The 19092-nt window shown below is 39.3% G+C and overlaps 1 protein-coding gene across 2 annotated transcripts in view; it reads right to left on the reverse strand.

Annotated features, from left to right (window-relative positions):
- The window catches only part of Pcca (propionyl-CoA carboxylase subunit alpha), a 359494-nt gene that overhangs the window by 226514 nt on the left and 113888 nt on the right, over positions 1–19092 (reverse strand). For both annotated transcript variants that reach the window (XM_052732382.1, XM_052732381.1), the window contains exon 9: positions 8367–8445. In XM_052732382.1, the coding sequence (XP_052588342.1) occupies positions 8367–8445 (79 nt within the window). The remainder of the gene's footprint in view (positions 1–8366; positions 8446–19092) is intronic.

Raw genomic sequence — 19092 nt, forward strand, 5'->3', positions numbered from 1 at the left:
GTGCGTCCAGGGCCGGAAACAGAGCTGCTTCCCCAACACCACACAGGTCACTAGAGCTGCATCTTCTCTAAAATGGCTTAAAATATTTAAACAGAAAAGGACAAGTTTTGAGGGGGAAAAAGTATAGATTTAATTTTTGCTTCCTTTTTGATTCCTAAACTAATTTAAATCATTATTACATCATTAAAACAGGTTTACTAGATACTTATAAAATGGGGCGATTTGGCCATTTCATTAATACTCAAACTTAACTCAAACTCAGGAGAGGCATGTTGGTGCACACCTTTAATCATCACCCTCAGGAGGCAGAGGCAGGTACATCACTGTAAGTTCAAGGCTAGCCTGGCCTACATAGTGAATTCTGGGCTAAGCAGAGCAACATAGTTAGACCCTATCTCAAATAAATAAATAAATAAACAAACAAATAAATAAATAAATAAATGGTGGACAGACAAATGAATGAATGAATGAATGAATAGATAAATAGGTAGATAGATAAATAAATAAAAAGCTAACTCAAATTTAGGATTCGATGGTATAGCTCAACTGGTAAGGGTACTTGTCACCAAGCCTAATAGCCTGAGTTTGATCTCTAGTACTCAGAGGGCAGATTCCCACAAGTTGTCCTCTAACCTCCACACATGCACCATAGCACATGCACACTCATAGGCACACACATTCACACACACAAAAGTGAAAAAATAAGTAAATGTAAACAATTTCAAAGGAAAAAACACTTCAAACTTGTCTAAAAGTAACTGAAAATTTTTGTTCATTCACTTACATATTTGAAACATAAAATGTAATTACCTTTACTTCTAACCAAGTCTGTCTTCATATTCAATACTTGTATTGAACATAAAACATTAAAGCCAGTCTCTTCTAATCCTCTAGTGTACAAACAGTGCATCTGGCAATGTTAAACATAATTTATCTGATGTGCTTGTGTCTGCACTTGAAGTGCACAGTACAGAAGGAACCTAGCAAACATATTTCCAAACCTGGGGGAAATCTCCCATTTCTGCTCCCTCAGAAAAAAAGTCTTACTTAGGTTTTCTTAGTCTTCCACTGTATCTTTGATTTAGGAAAATTGTGTTCAGACTTGGGCAGACTACAAACTTCAAAGAAACTGGAAGTACAATGAATTGTTGTTTTCAGTACCATATAACCAAAGTTTTATTAGATGGGATAGATATTATAATTCATAAAAAGAATAACACAGCAGTTTACAGTTTGCCTCTAATGTAACAACAAAAACTTTTCATTTTGCTTTTAAGAACATCAAAAGTAAAATATCAAAGTCATCAAAATAAAATACAAAGTTTGAAAACATCACAGGTATATTTTGGAACTAAAGGAAAGTTGTGTTAAGAGCATCCTCTAGGCTGAGCATATTGCTCAGAGCAGAAGCTTGGTGCATGCCAAGTTCTGAGTTCTACACCAGCAACCAAACACAAACCTGTTACTTTCATTTGTTAATTCAAAAATAATTATCACTCACCAAGCAAGGTACCCAGTACATATTTTTGTACTTGCATCCAAAGAATAAAAATATTTGCAGATTGTGCAAAAAGAAGTCTCTTCTTCAAGATGGAAGATGGAGAGGAGAAGCCAGACAAGTGTGCTGTGGCACTGGCACTCCATCACTACCGGAGACGGTCCTCGGCCACTGGGCCAGTCTATGAATTCTTCTAGACTTCTGTGTTTGTGTTTGGTTTTTGTTTTGTTTTGTTATTTGTTTTTCTAAATAAACAGAGGATGTGGAACAGCTTTTTAAACAAAAGTATCCATCATCGAACCCAGTATCAAACTTCTACTCACCTGCACAAGGCTACAGGGACAGCTCACTCATCATGTTGAAGACAATGTTTTTAGGTAGAAAATGATCTATTTTCACTAACCACAATACTAACTATGTGTATCATTTACTAACTAAAAGACTAACACATTCACCAGACGATGCCACATGAACAGGCAGAGTGACTTCTGAACACTAAACTCTAAACTCAAACTCATAGATCAACAAGGGGGCATCAAAACCCACTGCCAAGACACCCCATAAAAGAATATGATGCTCAGTCAGAGTCACCTGGAGAATTATCTGATAGGAAATCAGAGGTCCTGAGAGTCATTATTTTTTTAAAAAAAAATAAGTTGTATAGAGTGGTGGCACACACCTTTAATTCCAGCACTCTGGAGGCAGAGGCAGGCCGATCTGAGTTTGGAATCAGCCTGGTCTCTATAGAGAGTTCTAAGTCAACCAGGACTACACAGTGAGACCCTGTCTTTTAAAAAGTGCTAGACTTCCAATGAAATGGAAAGGGGGAAAACAAATGAGACAAAAATTAGGGTCCGAAAGTACACTTCTCTCACCAAACTCAGCTGTCATCAGCATCCTTTCCCACCCTTCCTGTAAAGAAAGGTAGCAAACCTTCTGTCCAGAGATGACACAAGTGTGTCTCCAGAGATATCTTACCTCACCCCTTCTGAGTGACAAAGGACAGTCACAGACACACCCTGTACTGGAGTTCAGAAGCATAGGCCCCCTGATAATCAATAGATGACAGTGTATGAGAAACTGGGATTTCTGAGACTGAGTCAGGAAAGAGAAGGAGGAGGGAACTTCCACTTGGATTTGAGATAACTGGTCTAACTGTGTGAGTGCTGGGAATCAAACCCAGGTCCCCTGCAACAGAAGCTGGTGTTCTTAGCCTCTGAGCCACCTCTTCAGTGTCCATTCTTCTGAAGATAGACACCCACACCTGCTCTAACTACTAGTCTCTCACTGGGACCTTTGCCTTTCATAATTCTCAAGTAAAGCAGAGTTAGTTGTGTGGTGTGCTTATTTACATAAACACTAAAAGCAAACATAAAAGATGACAAAATAACTTTAAAATAGTGCCCACCCATCTTCAACCATTTCCACTCAGTATCAAATCAGTTAACAACTCTCTTGTTTTGTGTTTTGTTTTGTTGCAGACAGGGTGTCACTTTCTAGCCCATGCTGGCCTCCAGTGCATTATGTAGCCCAAGCCAACCTCAAATTTGTAGAGACATTTTTTCCTCAGAGTCCCAGGTACTGGGGTCAGGGTCATATGGTGATACTTTATTTGTGCTGAAACATGATTTTACTTGTATGTAAATAAAGTTGCCTGGGGATCAGAGTTAAGAGCAAGCCATTAAGCAGAAGTTTGGTAGTGGTAACACACGCCCTTAATCCGATTACATGCGTTTTGTAGAACATGCAATTTTGTTTTGACAAGTCTGACAAGGTAGAATCTCTGTGTGTTCAAAGACACAGCCAGCATGGAGACACATGCTTTTAATCTCAGTACCAACCATAGAGACCTGGAGGTCTGTATAGACAGTCAGTGATGATGAAGTCATGTGGTTGGGTTTACAGCCAATGAGAAGACAGAACAGAAAGGTAATAAAAGGACAGGACACAGGAAGAAGGTCTCTCTCTCAGGGGAAGGACAGCAGCAAGTGGTAAGATAAGGTGGCCTTAGCTCTTGGCTACTGCTGTATCTCTGGGCTTTTAACTCTTTATTTGGCTCTGTGTTTCTTATTTAATAAGACCGTTTAGAATTACATCTACAGGGTCATAGGAACAAGTCTGTACTCCTGACCTCACTTTCTCACCACCTCCATCCTATCACACAAGTGAAAGCTCCCACCCCCGTTTTCCAGCACAGTTATTGCAGCCACCTCCTCACTGGCTTCCTGGCTCCAGATCATGATTCTGCCCATCTACCTTCAGTCCAAGAAGAGTGCTAACAGAGTGAGTCTTACCAAACCTATGTGAGAAAAATCTTCTTTTAATTCATTTATTATGTGTTTATGTGTGTCCACAAGTGTGTACATGTGCCTGGAGGCCAGAGGAGGACACTGGCTGTCCCATCATCTCCATCATTCCTTTGTGACAGGGTCTCTTCTTGAATCTGGAGTTAGACTGATGGCCAGCAAGTCCAAATAAGCCTCCAGTCTCCACCCTAAAAGTTATTAGGATGACAGGTGTATCCAACCACACTTGGCTTTTTACATGAATAGTGGGGATGTGAACTTCGTCCTTCATGTCTGCACAACAAGCACTCGGACCTACAAGACCATCCAACTCCCTAGTCCACCCAAAATCTTGATTACTGAGTAACCTGGGTGGTACATACATGAAGGTCATCATATTGTTTTTCATATCTTTGAATATTTTTATAATAAAAAAAACATAGTTGTAGCTGGAGTTTTCTCCAGTCCTGCCTGGCCCATGGTCAAGACAAATCTCTCTCACCTGTCGGTCCTGCAGCCCCTCAGACCCAAATAAACACACACAGGCTTATATTATTTAAAACTGCTCAGCCATTAGCTCAGGCCTAACACTGACTAGCTCTTACACTTAAACTCTGCCCATTTCTGTTAATCTATATGTTGCCACGTGTTCTGTAGCTTTACCTGTGTGCCTGTTACATACTGCACCTTGGATGTCAGGATGACGTCTCCTGACTCAGCCTTCCACTTCCCAGCCTTCTCCTCTCTGCTTATCCTGCCTATACTATACTTCCTATCTGGCTACTGGCCAATCAGCGTTTTATTTATCAATCAATCAGAGCAACACATTCACAGCATACAGAAAGACATCCCCAGCACATAGTATCAAAATGTGTTGAAGTTCCATGACTTCTCTATTGGGACCCTTCCAATCCTTCCTGTTATCACAAAGATCACCCACAAGAGCCTACGTAGGATGAAAGGAAAACCTGGCTGTGATGTCTGTCACCCTATAGATCACCAGGATTAACTCACCTGATCTGGCTGACATAAGCAAATGTCCCCTCTCCCCCTCACCTCTCCACATGCAACCTTCTCAAAGCTACAGATGTGGTCAAAAAGGATGACCATCACCAATGACTGTTCTTCATAAAGGAGTTGCTACTACAGTCCCCTGCTATAACCTCCAAACTCTTGAAAGCTTTCATGATATAGCTCTACCCCACCCAAGACCACTCTGATCCAACTCCTACTATTTATTCATTCTTGATTTTACAAGATGGAGTCTCATGTAGCCCACATTGACCTCTAACTCTCAATGTAGCTTGAACTCCTGACCCTCCTGTTTTCATGTGAAATTCCCCCCACCATTTTATGTCTCTCCTCTCCGTTATTCTTCTAGTCTCATCCTCCACAATACTATACACTTTCTGTTATTTTTTCATGGTTTGGATCCTCACATCAGAGCAGGCCTTCCCAACTGTGCTTAAGCCATGGGTTCCTTGGCAGATGATGTAACACAAGGAACTTGTCAAAACAAAATTGCATGTTCTACAAAACACATGGCACTACTAAACACAGTGACACATGTTGCAATCCAGCTGCTCAGGAAGCCAGAGCAGAAGAATCATTTGAGCCTAAGAATCTAGTATCATCCTGAGCAAGACTTTTTCTTATAAAAATATAGTAAGTGGACTGGGAGTGTGGTTCAGAGGTAGTGTGCATTCCTATTATGGGAAGTACAGTGGGTTTGATCCCTATTGCTGCAAACAAAAAAAAAATATTCAAATAAATTTTTAAGTAAATAGGACTGCATACAATGAAAGATAGACATCAGAATATTCTTTAAAATGTTTAGGGTATAACATACATGGTTCCTTATTAAATAGTAAGTTCCAAAGACTGGAGATAGCTTAGAAGAGCACTTACTGCTCTTGTCAAAGACCTGGGTTTGGCTCCCAGAATTCCTATCAGGCAGCTCATAATCATCAGTAACTCCAGTTCTGGAGGATCTGATGGACTTTCCCAGCCTCTACAGGCTCCTGCATGCACTTGGTACACGAAAACTCTCACAGACTCACACACATATATATAAATTAAAAAATAAATAATCTTTAAAATAATAAGCCATAGTGGCTCCAATGAATCTAATCACTCACATAACCTAACAACTCCCACAACATCATAATGGAGTAAGAAGATACATGTAGTTTTTAATGGTGGAAAGTTCCATAGATATCACTTTTACTTTAATTTGTTATACTATAGGAAATGTTAAATTCCAGGTTGGTGATAATAAAATAATGTGCATGCTCTATATTCATGAATTTCCCTTGAATTTTATCATTATGGATCCTCCCTCTGAAACCATACACCAAAGTAAACTTTTTCTTTGATAAGGAACTTTTGGCCACGGCATTTTTACCACAGCAACAGAAAGTAACTAACATAGTGGTGCTTTACAGACCATCATCTATCTCATCCAACATGGTGCCTTCCTACCAGGTCTTAATGGAGACCATGTTTCCAGGGGATTTTTGTCTTCTTGCTTACATTAAAACTTCACTTCTGAGGCTTGGATCCCACCTTATTGAACAACTTTCCCACTAAGTAACACAGGCTTCTCTCTCTCTAGGAGATTTAAAAAGGAAACAAGTGGAAAAATAGAAAAGGAAGAGAAAGCAGAACTGGCCATTTGGAAGACCAGATTACTTCTGTGTAGAGAGAGAATAGGAAGGCAATATTAATGATAAAGTAATAATTATATAAATTTTAGTTCCCCATCTCCATAAATGACAAAATTTCTCCTATAGCCAAACATATAATTCCTTTTTTTTTTTTTTTTTTTTGGTTTTTCGAGACAGGGTTTCTCTGTGTAGCTTTGCGCCTTTCCTGGAACTCACTTGGTAGTCCAGGCTGGCCTCGAACTCACAGAGATCCGCCTGGCTCTGCCTCCCGAGTGCTGGGATTAAAGGCGTGCGCCACCACCGCCCGGCTATAATTCCTTTTTTATTCAGTGTGTGTGTGTGTGTGTGTGTGTGTGTGTGTGTGTGTGTGTGTGTGTGTGTGTGTGTGGTTTGTACTCATGTCTGTACAAGTAGAGGCCAGAAGTCTACAAAGTGTCTACCTCTGTTATTGCTCTCTACCTTTCCCTTTCTTTTTTTTTTTTTAAATAGGGCCTCTCATGGAACCTGGAGTTAGCCAATCTGGCTAGACTGGTAAGCCCACAAGTACCAGGAATTCTCCTGCCTCTGTCTCCCCAGCTCCAGGACTATCACCTGAACTACCATTCCTGTTCTGTTGTTCTTACTGTGTTTGTTTTGTGAGTTTTTGTTTCTTTTTTTTTTTTTTTAAACATAAGTGCTGGGTATCTCAACTCAGACATGCTTGCGTGACAAGCACATTAGTGACTGAGTCATCTCTCTAGCCTCTCTTGGTTTTTTTTTTTTTTTTTTTTTTGGTTTTTCGAGACAGGGTTTTTCTGTGTAGCTTTGCGCCTTTCCTGGAACTCGCTTTGGAGACCAGGCTGGCCTCGAACTCACAGAGATCCGCCTGGCTCTGCCTCCCGAGTGCTGGGATTAAAGGCGTGCACCACCACCGCCCGGCCCTCTCTTGGTTTTATATTTGGCTGCATTAATCAGTCTCTTTCTGATTGCTATTCATGTCATTGATACATTACATTTCTTAAAAATTTATTTACCTCTAAAAGAATGACAAGAAAAAATTTGGCCAAGAAAGACAATGTCCTGGTGAAGAAGTCTGTGGGCAAGGCCCAAAGGGAGAAGTTCCAATGGCTAAATTCAGGGCAAGCTCAACAACCCAGCCTGCCTGATGACACTGTATATTTACACAAAGGGGTTCTCCACCAGAGCTTATCGCCCCAGCTGTGATGTCTGAGCCACTGGAGACAAGACAGCCCTTAAGGAACTCCTTAGCAAAGGACTTATCAAACCACTTCCAAAGCATAAAGCTCACGTAATCTAGATAGAAAATGCTACTATGAAGATGCCCTAGCTGCTGGGAAGATGCATAAAGAGGTTCAACCAACTGTGTGTTTGGAAAAATCAAAGCTTTATTAAATAACATAGATTACTTTTGACTTCTGAAATTAGTAAAAAAAAAAAAAGTATTCTAAATGTATAACAGAATACATTACATATAAAAGATATACAGCAGTTTCAAACTCAGAAGGAAAACAATCTCCTCCACACTAAAAATTATCAAAATAATTACACACTGGGATTAAATAAACTTGGTTCAAATCCTTAGACCACACTGTAAATTATAAGGCCAGATGTTAATGATTTCTGCATAGAAAACAGAACAACTCTAATTAAAAAAAAAAAAATACACCATAAAAACTAAACCCTTTACAATGTAAAATAAAAATTTGTTTTAAAAAAACCTTTCTATAGTAGGATAATTATCTTCAAAATATACAGAAGATTTATGCACAGCATCAATTTCTCTCCCATCTAAGAACTAAAGATTAGATGGTCACCGTAATTACTCCATTATGCGTTGGGTATCTGTTTACCTGTCAGTTTAATAAAACTCTGGTAACTGCAATTTTCATCAAAAGTGTATTTCAAGCAGCCTCTCACCTGGTCTCTTCGTCATCCCAAGCGATGCGCATGCCTTTCCCACCGCCACCTGCTGAGGCCTTGATCATCACAGGGTAGCCTGACAGCAGGGAAGAATGAGACAGATGCTCAGTCTTTGATCATGTGGATGTATGAACATGACAACTGACCACATGTTCAGTAACACAGACGACAATAATTTATTTAAAAGTTTCTTTCTTCAGAGTTACAGAAACACTATCAATGTAATGACCTTACTATCTAAATGAATGAGCATTTTTAAAAAATAGTATTTGTATCAATAAATATACTTCCCAAGTAATGAAATAAAATCTAAACAAACGAAACAAAACAAAAACCAAATTACTTGGCAGACAATTCCAAAGTCAGAAATATAGTCTGAACTAGCCAATGATAAAAGCAGTTTACACAGCATGCACACATGTGCAATTCACACTTATGATTCTAAAAACTGCCACCTGCATGCATAACAAATTAATTTCTTTCTCATATACAAGTACTTTGGGTATTTTCACATTAAAGGTCACAGAGAATGACTGCAACATTTATCAGTATAATTGGCAGGATAACATTAAGGGGAAAAAATGAAACAGGGCTATTTCCTAGACGAGCCAGAGTTCATTGCTAACAATGGAGAAATGACTACTACACTTCTCTATACATTCAACAGGTTGTCATGAAGATACAAAGTCAGGACCCAATAAAGGCCATTTTCAGTTACAGTTTTATGAGACAAAGTCATAAGTTATCATTCTACAATCTCTTGCACTATATGTGCAAGAAAAGTAAGTCTCAGCAGTGAGGCAGAGGCAGGAAGATTTCTGTGAGTTCAAGGCCAGCCTGATCTACAGACTGAGTCCCAGGACAGCCAGAGCTATGTAGTCAGATCCTGTCTCAAAATAAGATAAACCAAAAAAGAAAAGTCAGTCTCCCTCTTTAATGGGTCTCTGGAAACTCAGTGGAAATAGTCACACACGTAGTTCCATCTGTTATTGTCTTTCCTCAGGAAATACACAGTCAGTGAGCCAAACAGGACCCTTCCTGCCTGTGATTCTGTAACAGTATTCAACTCTAGCTATAGGACTCTTACAGGAAAAAGGAAAAAAGGGACCAAATGTCACAGACCTTTGACCCCAGCACACAAAACAGTATCATTGGTTTAGTTAAAACAGCACTTGTTTCTTCAATATTTCATAATTAAGTCCATTAAAATATTTTTTGCTATACTTATATGGGACAGCATTTTGAAAACAACACCAGTGCAGTGAGAAGAAATATAAATGCATTGTTCTTACTTTGTGGGCCTTACAATCCAAGAAGAGAAAAGCAAAGGACCTAAATAATTTCATTCTTGGAATTCAAAATAGCAAAGGACCAGAGGAAGGTAGAGAAAAGGGGGGTTAAAGACCGTACAACAGAAAGGGTCAGTTCAGTGACACAATGAGACATATTCAGCCTTTGAACGTTTTTGGGCAAGAGTTATAGAAACAGAACATAGGTGAGGGGACAAGGGAAGTTTTACAAAATGTGTGAAGCAATTCAGTGGAAATAAAAACCACAGCAGGGTTACAGGTGGCCGGTGAAGGGGATTTTGCATGTTTGCATCCTGGACCCTGCCAGGGGTCATGAATGGTATTTATTCTCACAGTAGGCAAGCAGGAAGGGAGGCCAGCATTTGTCTCATTCAGTGCTCCATGAGTGTCCATGAAGAAGTCATATTGAAATATGCTTTAAAAAATGTAAAACTGGGCGGTGGTGGCGCACGCCTTTAATCCCAGTACTCAGGAGGCAGAGGCAGTTGGATCTCTTTGAGTTTGAGGCCAGCCTGGTCTACAGAGTGATTTCCAGGACAGGCTCCAAAGCTACATGGAGAAGTCCTGTCTTGAAAAAAAAAAAAAAAAATAAGTCTACTTTGGAAAAGTGAAAAAGTGTGATATAAAAACTCACAACTGGCATGCCTACAAAATCCTATCTACAACTTATGGTCTTTTTATAGGCAAATGACCCATCACCACTCCCCTCAAAGAGCATGTTTACCAGTTCCATCCACACTTATTCATCCTTGCAACAGGAAAGCAAGGGGTAGAAGAGTTTTCTCCTCCCATCCCTCTTCCATTTCATGTCCCTGAAGAATGTGAATCTGCAGTCTTCCCAGCCATATACTACTGATCCTCAACTATGCAGTCATTTGTGATTTTGAAAACAGGATGGAAAATTCATCCTTGTCCAAAAATCTCTCTGGTTAGACCTATGAATACCTGCAACCCAGGAAGTCAAGAGTCTCTGATAAAAATGTAAAAAGCTGAGTATGAAAAGGTTGGGAGGGGCTGCAGCACCAACTCCGCTGTTGAGAACATGTTGCTTCTGCAAAGGACCTAGGTTCCATTAGCACCTACAATAGGCTACTCACAAACATCTTAGCTCCAGTTCCAGGGAATCCAATGCCCTCTTCTAGCCTCCAAGGGCTCTTGCACACATGTGGTACACATAAAGCACACACACAAATAAAAATTAATTCATTTTGCAAAGAAAATGATAGAAGGGACAGAGGAAACTAGCAGAAGTTGGTGATAATAACTCTGGGCTACACTCAGTTTGTGGTGCTAGATAAATCATTGTATCTCAGATGACACCATCCCATGAAGAAAGAAAACCATTCCACACAGATGATAGCAAAATGAAACGGCCTAGCTCCTCTCCTACCATCTCACTGTGTCCAGCCATTCTAAGGACGTTAAGTCATCCACTGCCTAGAACTAGAAGTGAGAAGAAAAATATGGATTTTACCTAGTCAAGACATGTAGTTCCCTTGGACAATCTCTTATTTTTCTAATCCACTAAAGAACTCCCTCCTGGATTTGGCTTTTGTCTATAATGCATTTGTTTAATTTATGTTCTTCAGGTGAAATGTGTTTGAAACAGAACCACCTTCCTTATCACAAAAAATGCAAAGTATCCAAGACTTTAAAAGGAGGCAAGCTCCCTTCTGATACTAAGAGGTCACTTCTAATTTTACATTTTTTAAATATACAGGCATACATGTTTCACAGACACACACACACACACACACACACACACACACACACCACTCTTGGGTTTGTTTGTTTTCTGAGACAAGATCTGACTATGTAGCCATGCTGGCTTAGAACTCCCTACCCAGCTGGGGCCAGCCTCCGTTTACCCACCATCCTGGTTCTGGGATCACTCACATGGTGCCACTCCTTGTTCTCCTCACCTTTGCAGTCTTCTCACTGGATGCCTCCAGGGCAGACATCAGGAGCCTCCCCAGAGCTCCAGCTGCAGCACAGCCTCTAGTCTTTGTTTCCCCTCTGCACAACTGTGGGTAAATGAATACTCCCAAAAAGAAACCTGCAGAGTTTCTACTCGTGAGCCAGATGCGCTCAGGTACACATAACAACAGAGAAGGATGTCCCTCAGAGTGGCCAGCTTTACTCTTTTCTTGAAATGACTTCCCTAAACAAATTGATATTTTAAGTGAATTTAAATGCTAGGAGCTGAGCTTAGGCAAACTCAATGAAGAGTGAACACTAATAGAAGAGCAGTTGCAGAATTCTGTATGGAGAAGAAAATCAGCTGACGGTGCTTTCTAAGATCACAGCTGTGCTGCTGCGAATGAGCTGCATAACTGGACTATGATTGCAAGGTCTTTGTAGGAGACCAAGTGACAGACAGCTGTGATATGGATGCGGCCAGTCACAAAAGAGAAGGACAAAGACTTGTTTAATCTAGAGTTTGAGTCACCATGTGTTGGAATCAGAAGATAAGGAAAAGTCTAGAGTTTAGAGGCTTTCCTTTCAGTTACGGGTGCTAACTACATAAAGAACCATCTTTCTCTAGCAGCTGATAATAAGATGTTTACCTGCACAGGACAAGATAAATAGCCAGACTCTCCCAGCAAATGCTACCCAACATGTGGAAGCGAAGGGTCATAACCAGGCAACTTAAAAGCTGATAAAATATCTAAATGATAAGGTATTCATAATTCATTTTTAAATCACATAGATTTTTAACTTTAGTTTCTTATACTGAATTTTCATAGGATATAAAAACCAATGGAGAAGGGAAAGTAAAAAGGAGACAAAAGCAAAATATTCCTTGGGAAATATCCAGTTCCAAATTTAGTAGTACTGATCAGTAATCTCACCAAGTGAAATAAGACTGGTGGGTAAGAAAGTTATCTTTTTAAAACAGTTGGGAAACCTACAAAGGCCTTTGTTTCCTAAATAAAGGAACAAAGTGAAAAGAAAATAAAAGGTACTGCGGGGAGAAGAGATCTCTAGATGGACAGAATAGAACCTGATAATGGACAATGGAGCTCAGAGGAGAAAACAAAAGACTTAACAGAAAAGATCCCAGACAGGAAGGAAATCCCCTGGTGAAAGGCTCGTGTTAGAATTACAGTCAAATTGAGTGTCATATGCTGCATTTTACAGATTGTTTTATGTTCATTTCATGTAAAACATTTAATCTGCCCTTTCTTAACAGTTGGTTTATTTTTTGCTGTGGGGGAGGGGATGTCCTTTGCGACATTTTGAAGACTAAGACTTGGTCTTGACCGCCAACTTGACAGGATTTAGAAGCAGCTTAGAGACACCCCTTTGGGGCTGTCTGTGAGGGATGAGAGCCGCCCTCAAAGTGGGTAACACATTGCAATGAGCTGTCTATAGAGCCAGGAAGAAGGCAGTGTGAGCTGGCACCTTCGCTTCCTCATCCTGCATAAGTCTGTGACTGCTAATGATGTCCCCCACTGATAGTGGGGCCCCAGGTTCTTTGAATGTCCAGTGTGGAATTAATACCAGCCACTCTCCAGGGGAGCTCCAGGATTTCAGTACCAAATTTGGACCACTGAGGCAGCCAGCACACATGTGTTCTCTGCTTTCCAGCATGAGACAGCCATTGCTGGCCCACCCAGGCACTGTTGTATAAGGTACTTCAATAAATCCCTGTGGTGGTATTGTGTTCCCCAAAATATTGTGCACCCTAATAAATTTATCTGCGGTCAGAGAACAGACAGCCACTAGATACAAAGGCTAGAAAATGGTGACACTCACACCTTTAATCCTAGCATTCCAGAGGTAGAAATCCCTCTGGATCTCTGAGTTCAAGGCCACATTGGAAACAGCCAGGCATGGTGACACACGCCTTTAAACCCAAGAAGTGAGCCTTTAATCCCAGGCCTCAGGGAGTGATGGTAGAAGGCAGAAAGATATATAAGGCGTGAAGACCAGAAACTAGAAGCATTTGGCTGGTAAAGCTTTCAGGCTTCTAGCAGCACAGTTCAGCTGAGAGCCATTCAGATATGAGGACACAGAGGCTTCCAGTCTGAGAAACAAGACCAGCTTAGGATCCGGCGAGGTGAGGTTAGCTGTGGCTTGTTCTGGTTCTCTGATCTTCCAGTTCACCCCAATACCTGGCTCAGGTTTGTTTTATTAACAAGACCTTCTAACAATTCCTGCTACAAATCCCCTTTTATTACCATGTCTCGAACCTCTAGGTAAGATGGCAGTCTAGAGGCTGCCAATGGAGGCCAGAGTCAGAATAAGAAAAAGAGGATTTTGTCCCAAAGGGAATAATAGAGAAAGTATACTGGAAATCCATGAAGGAAATGAAGCAATACCAGGCAAAGAGCAAAGAGAAGTTGTATGCAGAGAAGTAAAGCAAACCCTGTCAGCTGCAGAGCTCATGGACAGACAAATGGAAGTGTGCCACTTTGAAAAGTACACTAAGGATCGAGCCTTCGAGAGTAATCTGTTCTGTGGGTGTGGGGCACATGCCTATAACCTCAGCATCAGGGAAGGGAAGCAAAGATTACCCACCATTTAGAGACCAGCCTGGTCAGGAAAGTCAGGGATACACAGATAGACCCTGTCTTAGAAAGCACAAACAAAACCAAAAAGAACAGGGTGCTCAAGGAGATTCCTCCCAAAACCAAAACAGTGAGCCAAATAGACAACATAGAAATGAAGGAAGCATGAGAAAGCAAGGCACATGACTGGCCCAAACTACCACATTCAAAGACACAGGAACAGGTACAACACCAAATATAGTTTAAAAAGTTATCTTGCAAAACTGATCGGTGACACAACAGAGGATTAAAAACAAGCAAACGAATTAAATGTGGACCCAGGAAGACAGCAGCACAGAGAATATGTCAGCAAAACAGACAGTGAAATCAGCAATTGTGGTGTTTTGAATTAAAATGGCCCCCACAGGCTCATAGGAAATAGCATTATTTAAAAAGATTAGGAGGTGTGACCTTGTTGAAGGAAGTATGTCACTGGGGGTGTGCTTTGAGGTTTCAGAAACTCAAACCAGGTCCAGTGGCTCTCTCTCTTCCTGCTGCCTGCAGATCCAGATGTAGAACTCTCAGCTCCCTCCCCAACATCATGTCTGCCATTTTTCCTGCTATGATGATAATGGACTAAATCTTCTAAACTGTAAGCCAGCCCCTATTAAAAGTTTTTCGTTATAAGAGTTGTCATGGTCATGGTGTCTCTTCACAGCAATAAAACCCTAACCAAGACAGAAGTCCTTTTTTTTTTTAAAGTCAGCAACATAGAAGAAAACTTCAACAGGGAAACTAAGATTTTTTTTTTATAAAAACAAAACACCAGAAATTATGAAAATTAAAATTTTAATGAATAATTTTTTAAAAAAGGACAGTGGACAGACACTATTACCAATAAACTAAACTAAGCAGAAGAAAAAAATATCTGTAATAGAAGGTAAGACTGACAAAATGCTAAATCAATAAGAAAAAATAAATGAATATATCCATTATATCAGAGAACTCATCAGAACAGACCTGAACATCCACACGATAAAAGAAGGGCTGAGGTAAATACTAAAAGCATGAAATGACAGCAGAAAAAAATTAGATATTCATCTGGGCATGGTAGAAGACACCATTTAACTCAGCACTAGAGAGACAGAAGCAGGTAGATCTCTGTGAGTTTAAGGGCAGCCTGGTCTACATAGTGAAATCGAGACCAGCCAGAGCTTATAGTGGGAGCCTATCAACATTCAAATGTAATAGCCATTTAGAACACCAAATGGACACAACCAAAGAACCTTCCTATAACATATTATACACAATTCCAAAATACAAAACAAAGAAACAATATTAAAAGCTTTAAAGGGGCAACTTTCAGCTTACCTACAAAAGAAAGAACACAAAATAACACTAGCTCTCTCAGCAGTAGCCCTCAATGCCAGAAAAGTACTGGACTATAAATATTATGCCCTGGAAGTAAAAACCACCAACCAAGATGGCTATTTTAACCCAACAGAGAAACAGCCCATCTCAAGACAAGCATAAGCGGAAGCACTTCAAGACAACCAAGCCAACGATACGGAAGATGCTTAAAACACTACACAAAAAGAAAGAAGAAAAAGTGTCAACCACAAGAGCACGTGACAGAATAAGCTTCTTGAGAGGAATAGCTAAGCAAAGGAGAGCTATAAAGAATCCATTACCCAACCCAGGAAACCAGCAAAACCCTTATACTAAGAGGAGAAAGTAAAGAACAAACTATAACCCACTCAACCAACAAAATCACAGGAATTAGTTAACACCTCTCAATAAAATTTTAAATGGCCTCAGCTCACTATTTAAAAGACACAGGTTGACTGACTAGATAAATTGATCCAGCTTTCTGCTGTTCCCAAGAAACACGTTTTACTGCTAAAGACTCCACCAAAGACTGAGAGTCAAAGGATGGAAAGAATTTTATCTGTGATGCACAGAACACCAAAACAAGGTGGCACAGCTATTCTGATACCTGGTAAAGCAGACTTCCAACCAAAATTAGACAGAAATGATAAGGAAGGTCACCACATACAAATAAAGGGAATTAATTAATCAAGACGAGCTACTACTGTAAATGCGCATGCACCAAAGGCGGGCTCCTAATTTCACAAGCAAGCATTAACAAACATAAAAGTTGGACAGGTATTTTTACAGTAGTAGTGGCTGACTTCAATGCCTCACGCTCATCTCTAGGTCATCAAAATTAAAACTCAACAAAGAAAGCTCAGATTTAAACCATACCATAGACCAAATAAACTAAACAGACGAATACATAATATTCCATCCAATAGAAACAGGATGCATATTCTTCTTGGTAGTCCATGGAATCTTCTCTAAAATAGACCACATACTCAGCATCTAATCAAGTCTTCTCAAACATGAATAATTCATCACTACTGTCTTATAAGGTCAGTGTGATAAAACTAGAAATCAGTAGTAAGAAAATCTATAGAAACCACACAAATACATGGAGACTGAGCAACAATCCCTTGAGTCATTGAATAAATTAGGAAAAACCAACCAATGTTTCTAGAATCAAATGAAAATGAAAACGCAATTTAGCAGAACCTTTGGGGCACAGCTAAGGAAGTTCCACAAATCTCCTCTAAATTTACAGGTGAAAGTTTACATTAAAATTTTATAAAGCTCTCAACCTAATGACACACCTCAAGGACTAGAAAAACAAGAATCCAAACCTAAAAACAGTAATAAAAAAAGCAAGAAATAATAAAGATCAAGGTAGAAATTAATAGATGAAGACTAAAGGATACATAGATTCAATCTAATAGAGTTGGTATTTGAAAAAATAAATACAATTAACAAATTTATAGCCAAATTAACCAAAAAAAAAAAAAAAAGAGAACACCCAAATTAACTAAAAATGAAAAGGGGACTACTATAGATTCCAATAAAACAAAGAACTGGGCTGGGCTTGGTGGCACATGCCTCAACCCCAGCACTCAGGAGGCAAGGGTAGACATCTCTATGAGTTCAAGCTCAGCCTGGTCTATATTGTGACTCCAGGCCAGCCTACATAGTAAGATTCTCTCTCTCTCTCTCTCTCTCTCTCTCTCTCTCTCTCTCTCTCTCTCTCTCTCTCTCTCTCTCTCACACACACACACACACACACACACACACACACACACACATACACACAAAACAACAACAACAACAATAAGAACCCAGGGATCACGATACAGTATTTTAAAAACCAATATTCGAAAAGCCTGGGAAATGTGAAAGAAATAAATTCCAAACACATATGACTTATATAAACTGTAAAAGAGCCATAACAATTCAAGAGATTAAAATGGTAATAAAAAGCCTCCCAGTCAAGCCCAGGACCAGAAGGATTCCCTGCCAAATCTACCAAACCTTCAGCATCACCCTGACACCAAAACAAAACACACACACACACACACACACACACACACACACACACACACACACACACACACACCAAAAAGAAAGAAAACTAAAGAACCATTTTACAATGAACATAGAGGCAAAATCTACTACTACTGTTTCCTTAAAAAAGAATTATGAGTTTTTCCAAATAGAAAAATGATTTTAAAAAAATAAGAGTGAATATAGCATATTTTTGTCTTTCCTCACTAGGCCTTAAACGTGCAGAAATAAATACATATTGATATATTTGCATTTTAATGAAAATTATTTTGATTAATAATATAGTTATAAATATGTGAAGGTAGTATATTAAATATGATTTTAATACTAAATGTAATATTTATCTATTTATTAACAATAAATATTAATTATAATATTTTAAGTGTGTTTAGTTTAGATAAGAATTAATCAATACTGTGCATGTAAAGATATAATCAAAACATGCTATAAAGTACAATAAACCAATACAGAACACTGGTAATTTGGCATAGAAAACTGAGTAGGCATTATGGAAAAGTGACTTAGTTGGCCTATCTTTCACTGCTTGGGCAAATAAAAGCTGGTAGATCTAATTCGGCTACAGGAACCAGAAATCAGCGCACTGGAGTGTATAGATTAGAGCAGACATTCACCAGCTGGAAGTTTCCAAACACAAACCAGTACGTTTCCACACTACCTGAATGTTATACAGTCTGTTTGCAACAGTGTAACAAAAAGAGGAAAAGGAAGAGAGAGGCATGCAAGAACAAACAATGAAAAGAAAGAAAAAGAAAGACTGAAACAAAAGAGACAAAGCAAACGCAATGCTAAAACAAACAGAACTTAAGCAGTTACACTAATGTGTATGTTGGAAAGCACAGGAAAGTATCAGTGACCCAGATGACCGTAAAAAAGAAAAAAAAATCAGAACCCACTCTTCCATCTCACAGGAGTATCATTCTAAACTCACACAGCTGCATTACTTCAGTAGAAAAGTAAAAACATCTCTGGGTGTGCGTGTGTACGTGAGTGTGTGCGTGCATTATATGTGCACTAGAAACTGCAGCAAGAGCCTTGTACTAGCTAGAGGACCGTCCCTCAGAGCTTATCCCCAGCACCAAATATCTGATTCCTTAATGGACTTCACAAAGAACATTTTAACATCATATCTTACAATATAATTTTTCCTTAAGCATTTTAATTAAATCTTAGATCATAAATATATCTTTCATTGAAGATCAAATTACCAAATAAATTATCCAGATGCAAGATCTGGAAGAAAGCATAAATTATCTTTTTCCAGAGATTTCTTTAGTATAACATAAATGTGAGAAAAAATACTAAACAGCATGAAATAAAGAAAATAAAGGCTTTCACGATTAGCTAAATATTTTTCTCTTAAACATTGATAATTAGTTTTTCTGTATGAACAACTTGAGCTACTTTTTACAAAGCCATAGCACACCAAAAGGAAGGTGGAAGAGGAGTGAAGGAAGAATGGTCAGGGCA

The sequence above is a fragment of the Peromyscus californicus genome, unplaced genomic scaffold (genome assembly GCF_007827085.1).
Source record: "Peromyscus californicus insignis strain IS unplaced genomic scaffold, ASM782708v3 Scaffold_12__1_contigs__length_115047231, whole genome shotgun sequence".
Lineage (NCBI taxonomy): Eukaryota > Metazoa > Chordata > Mammalia > Rodentia > Cricetidae > Peromyscus > Peromyscus californicus.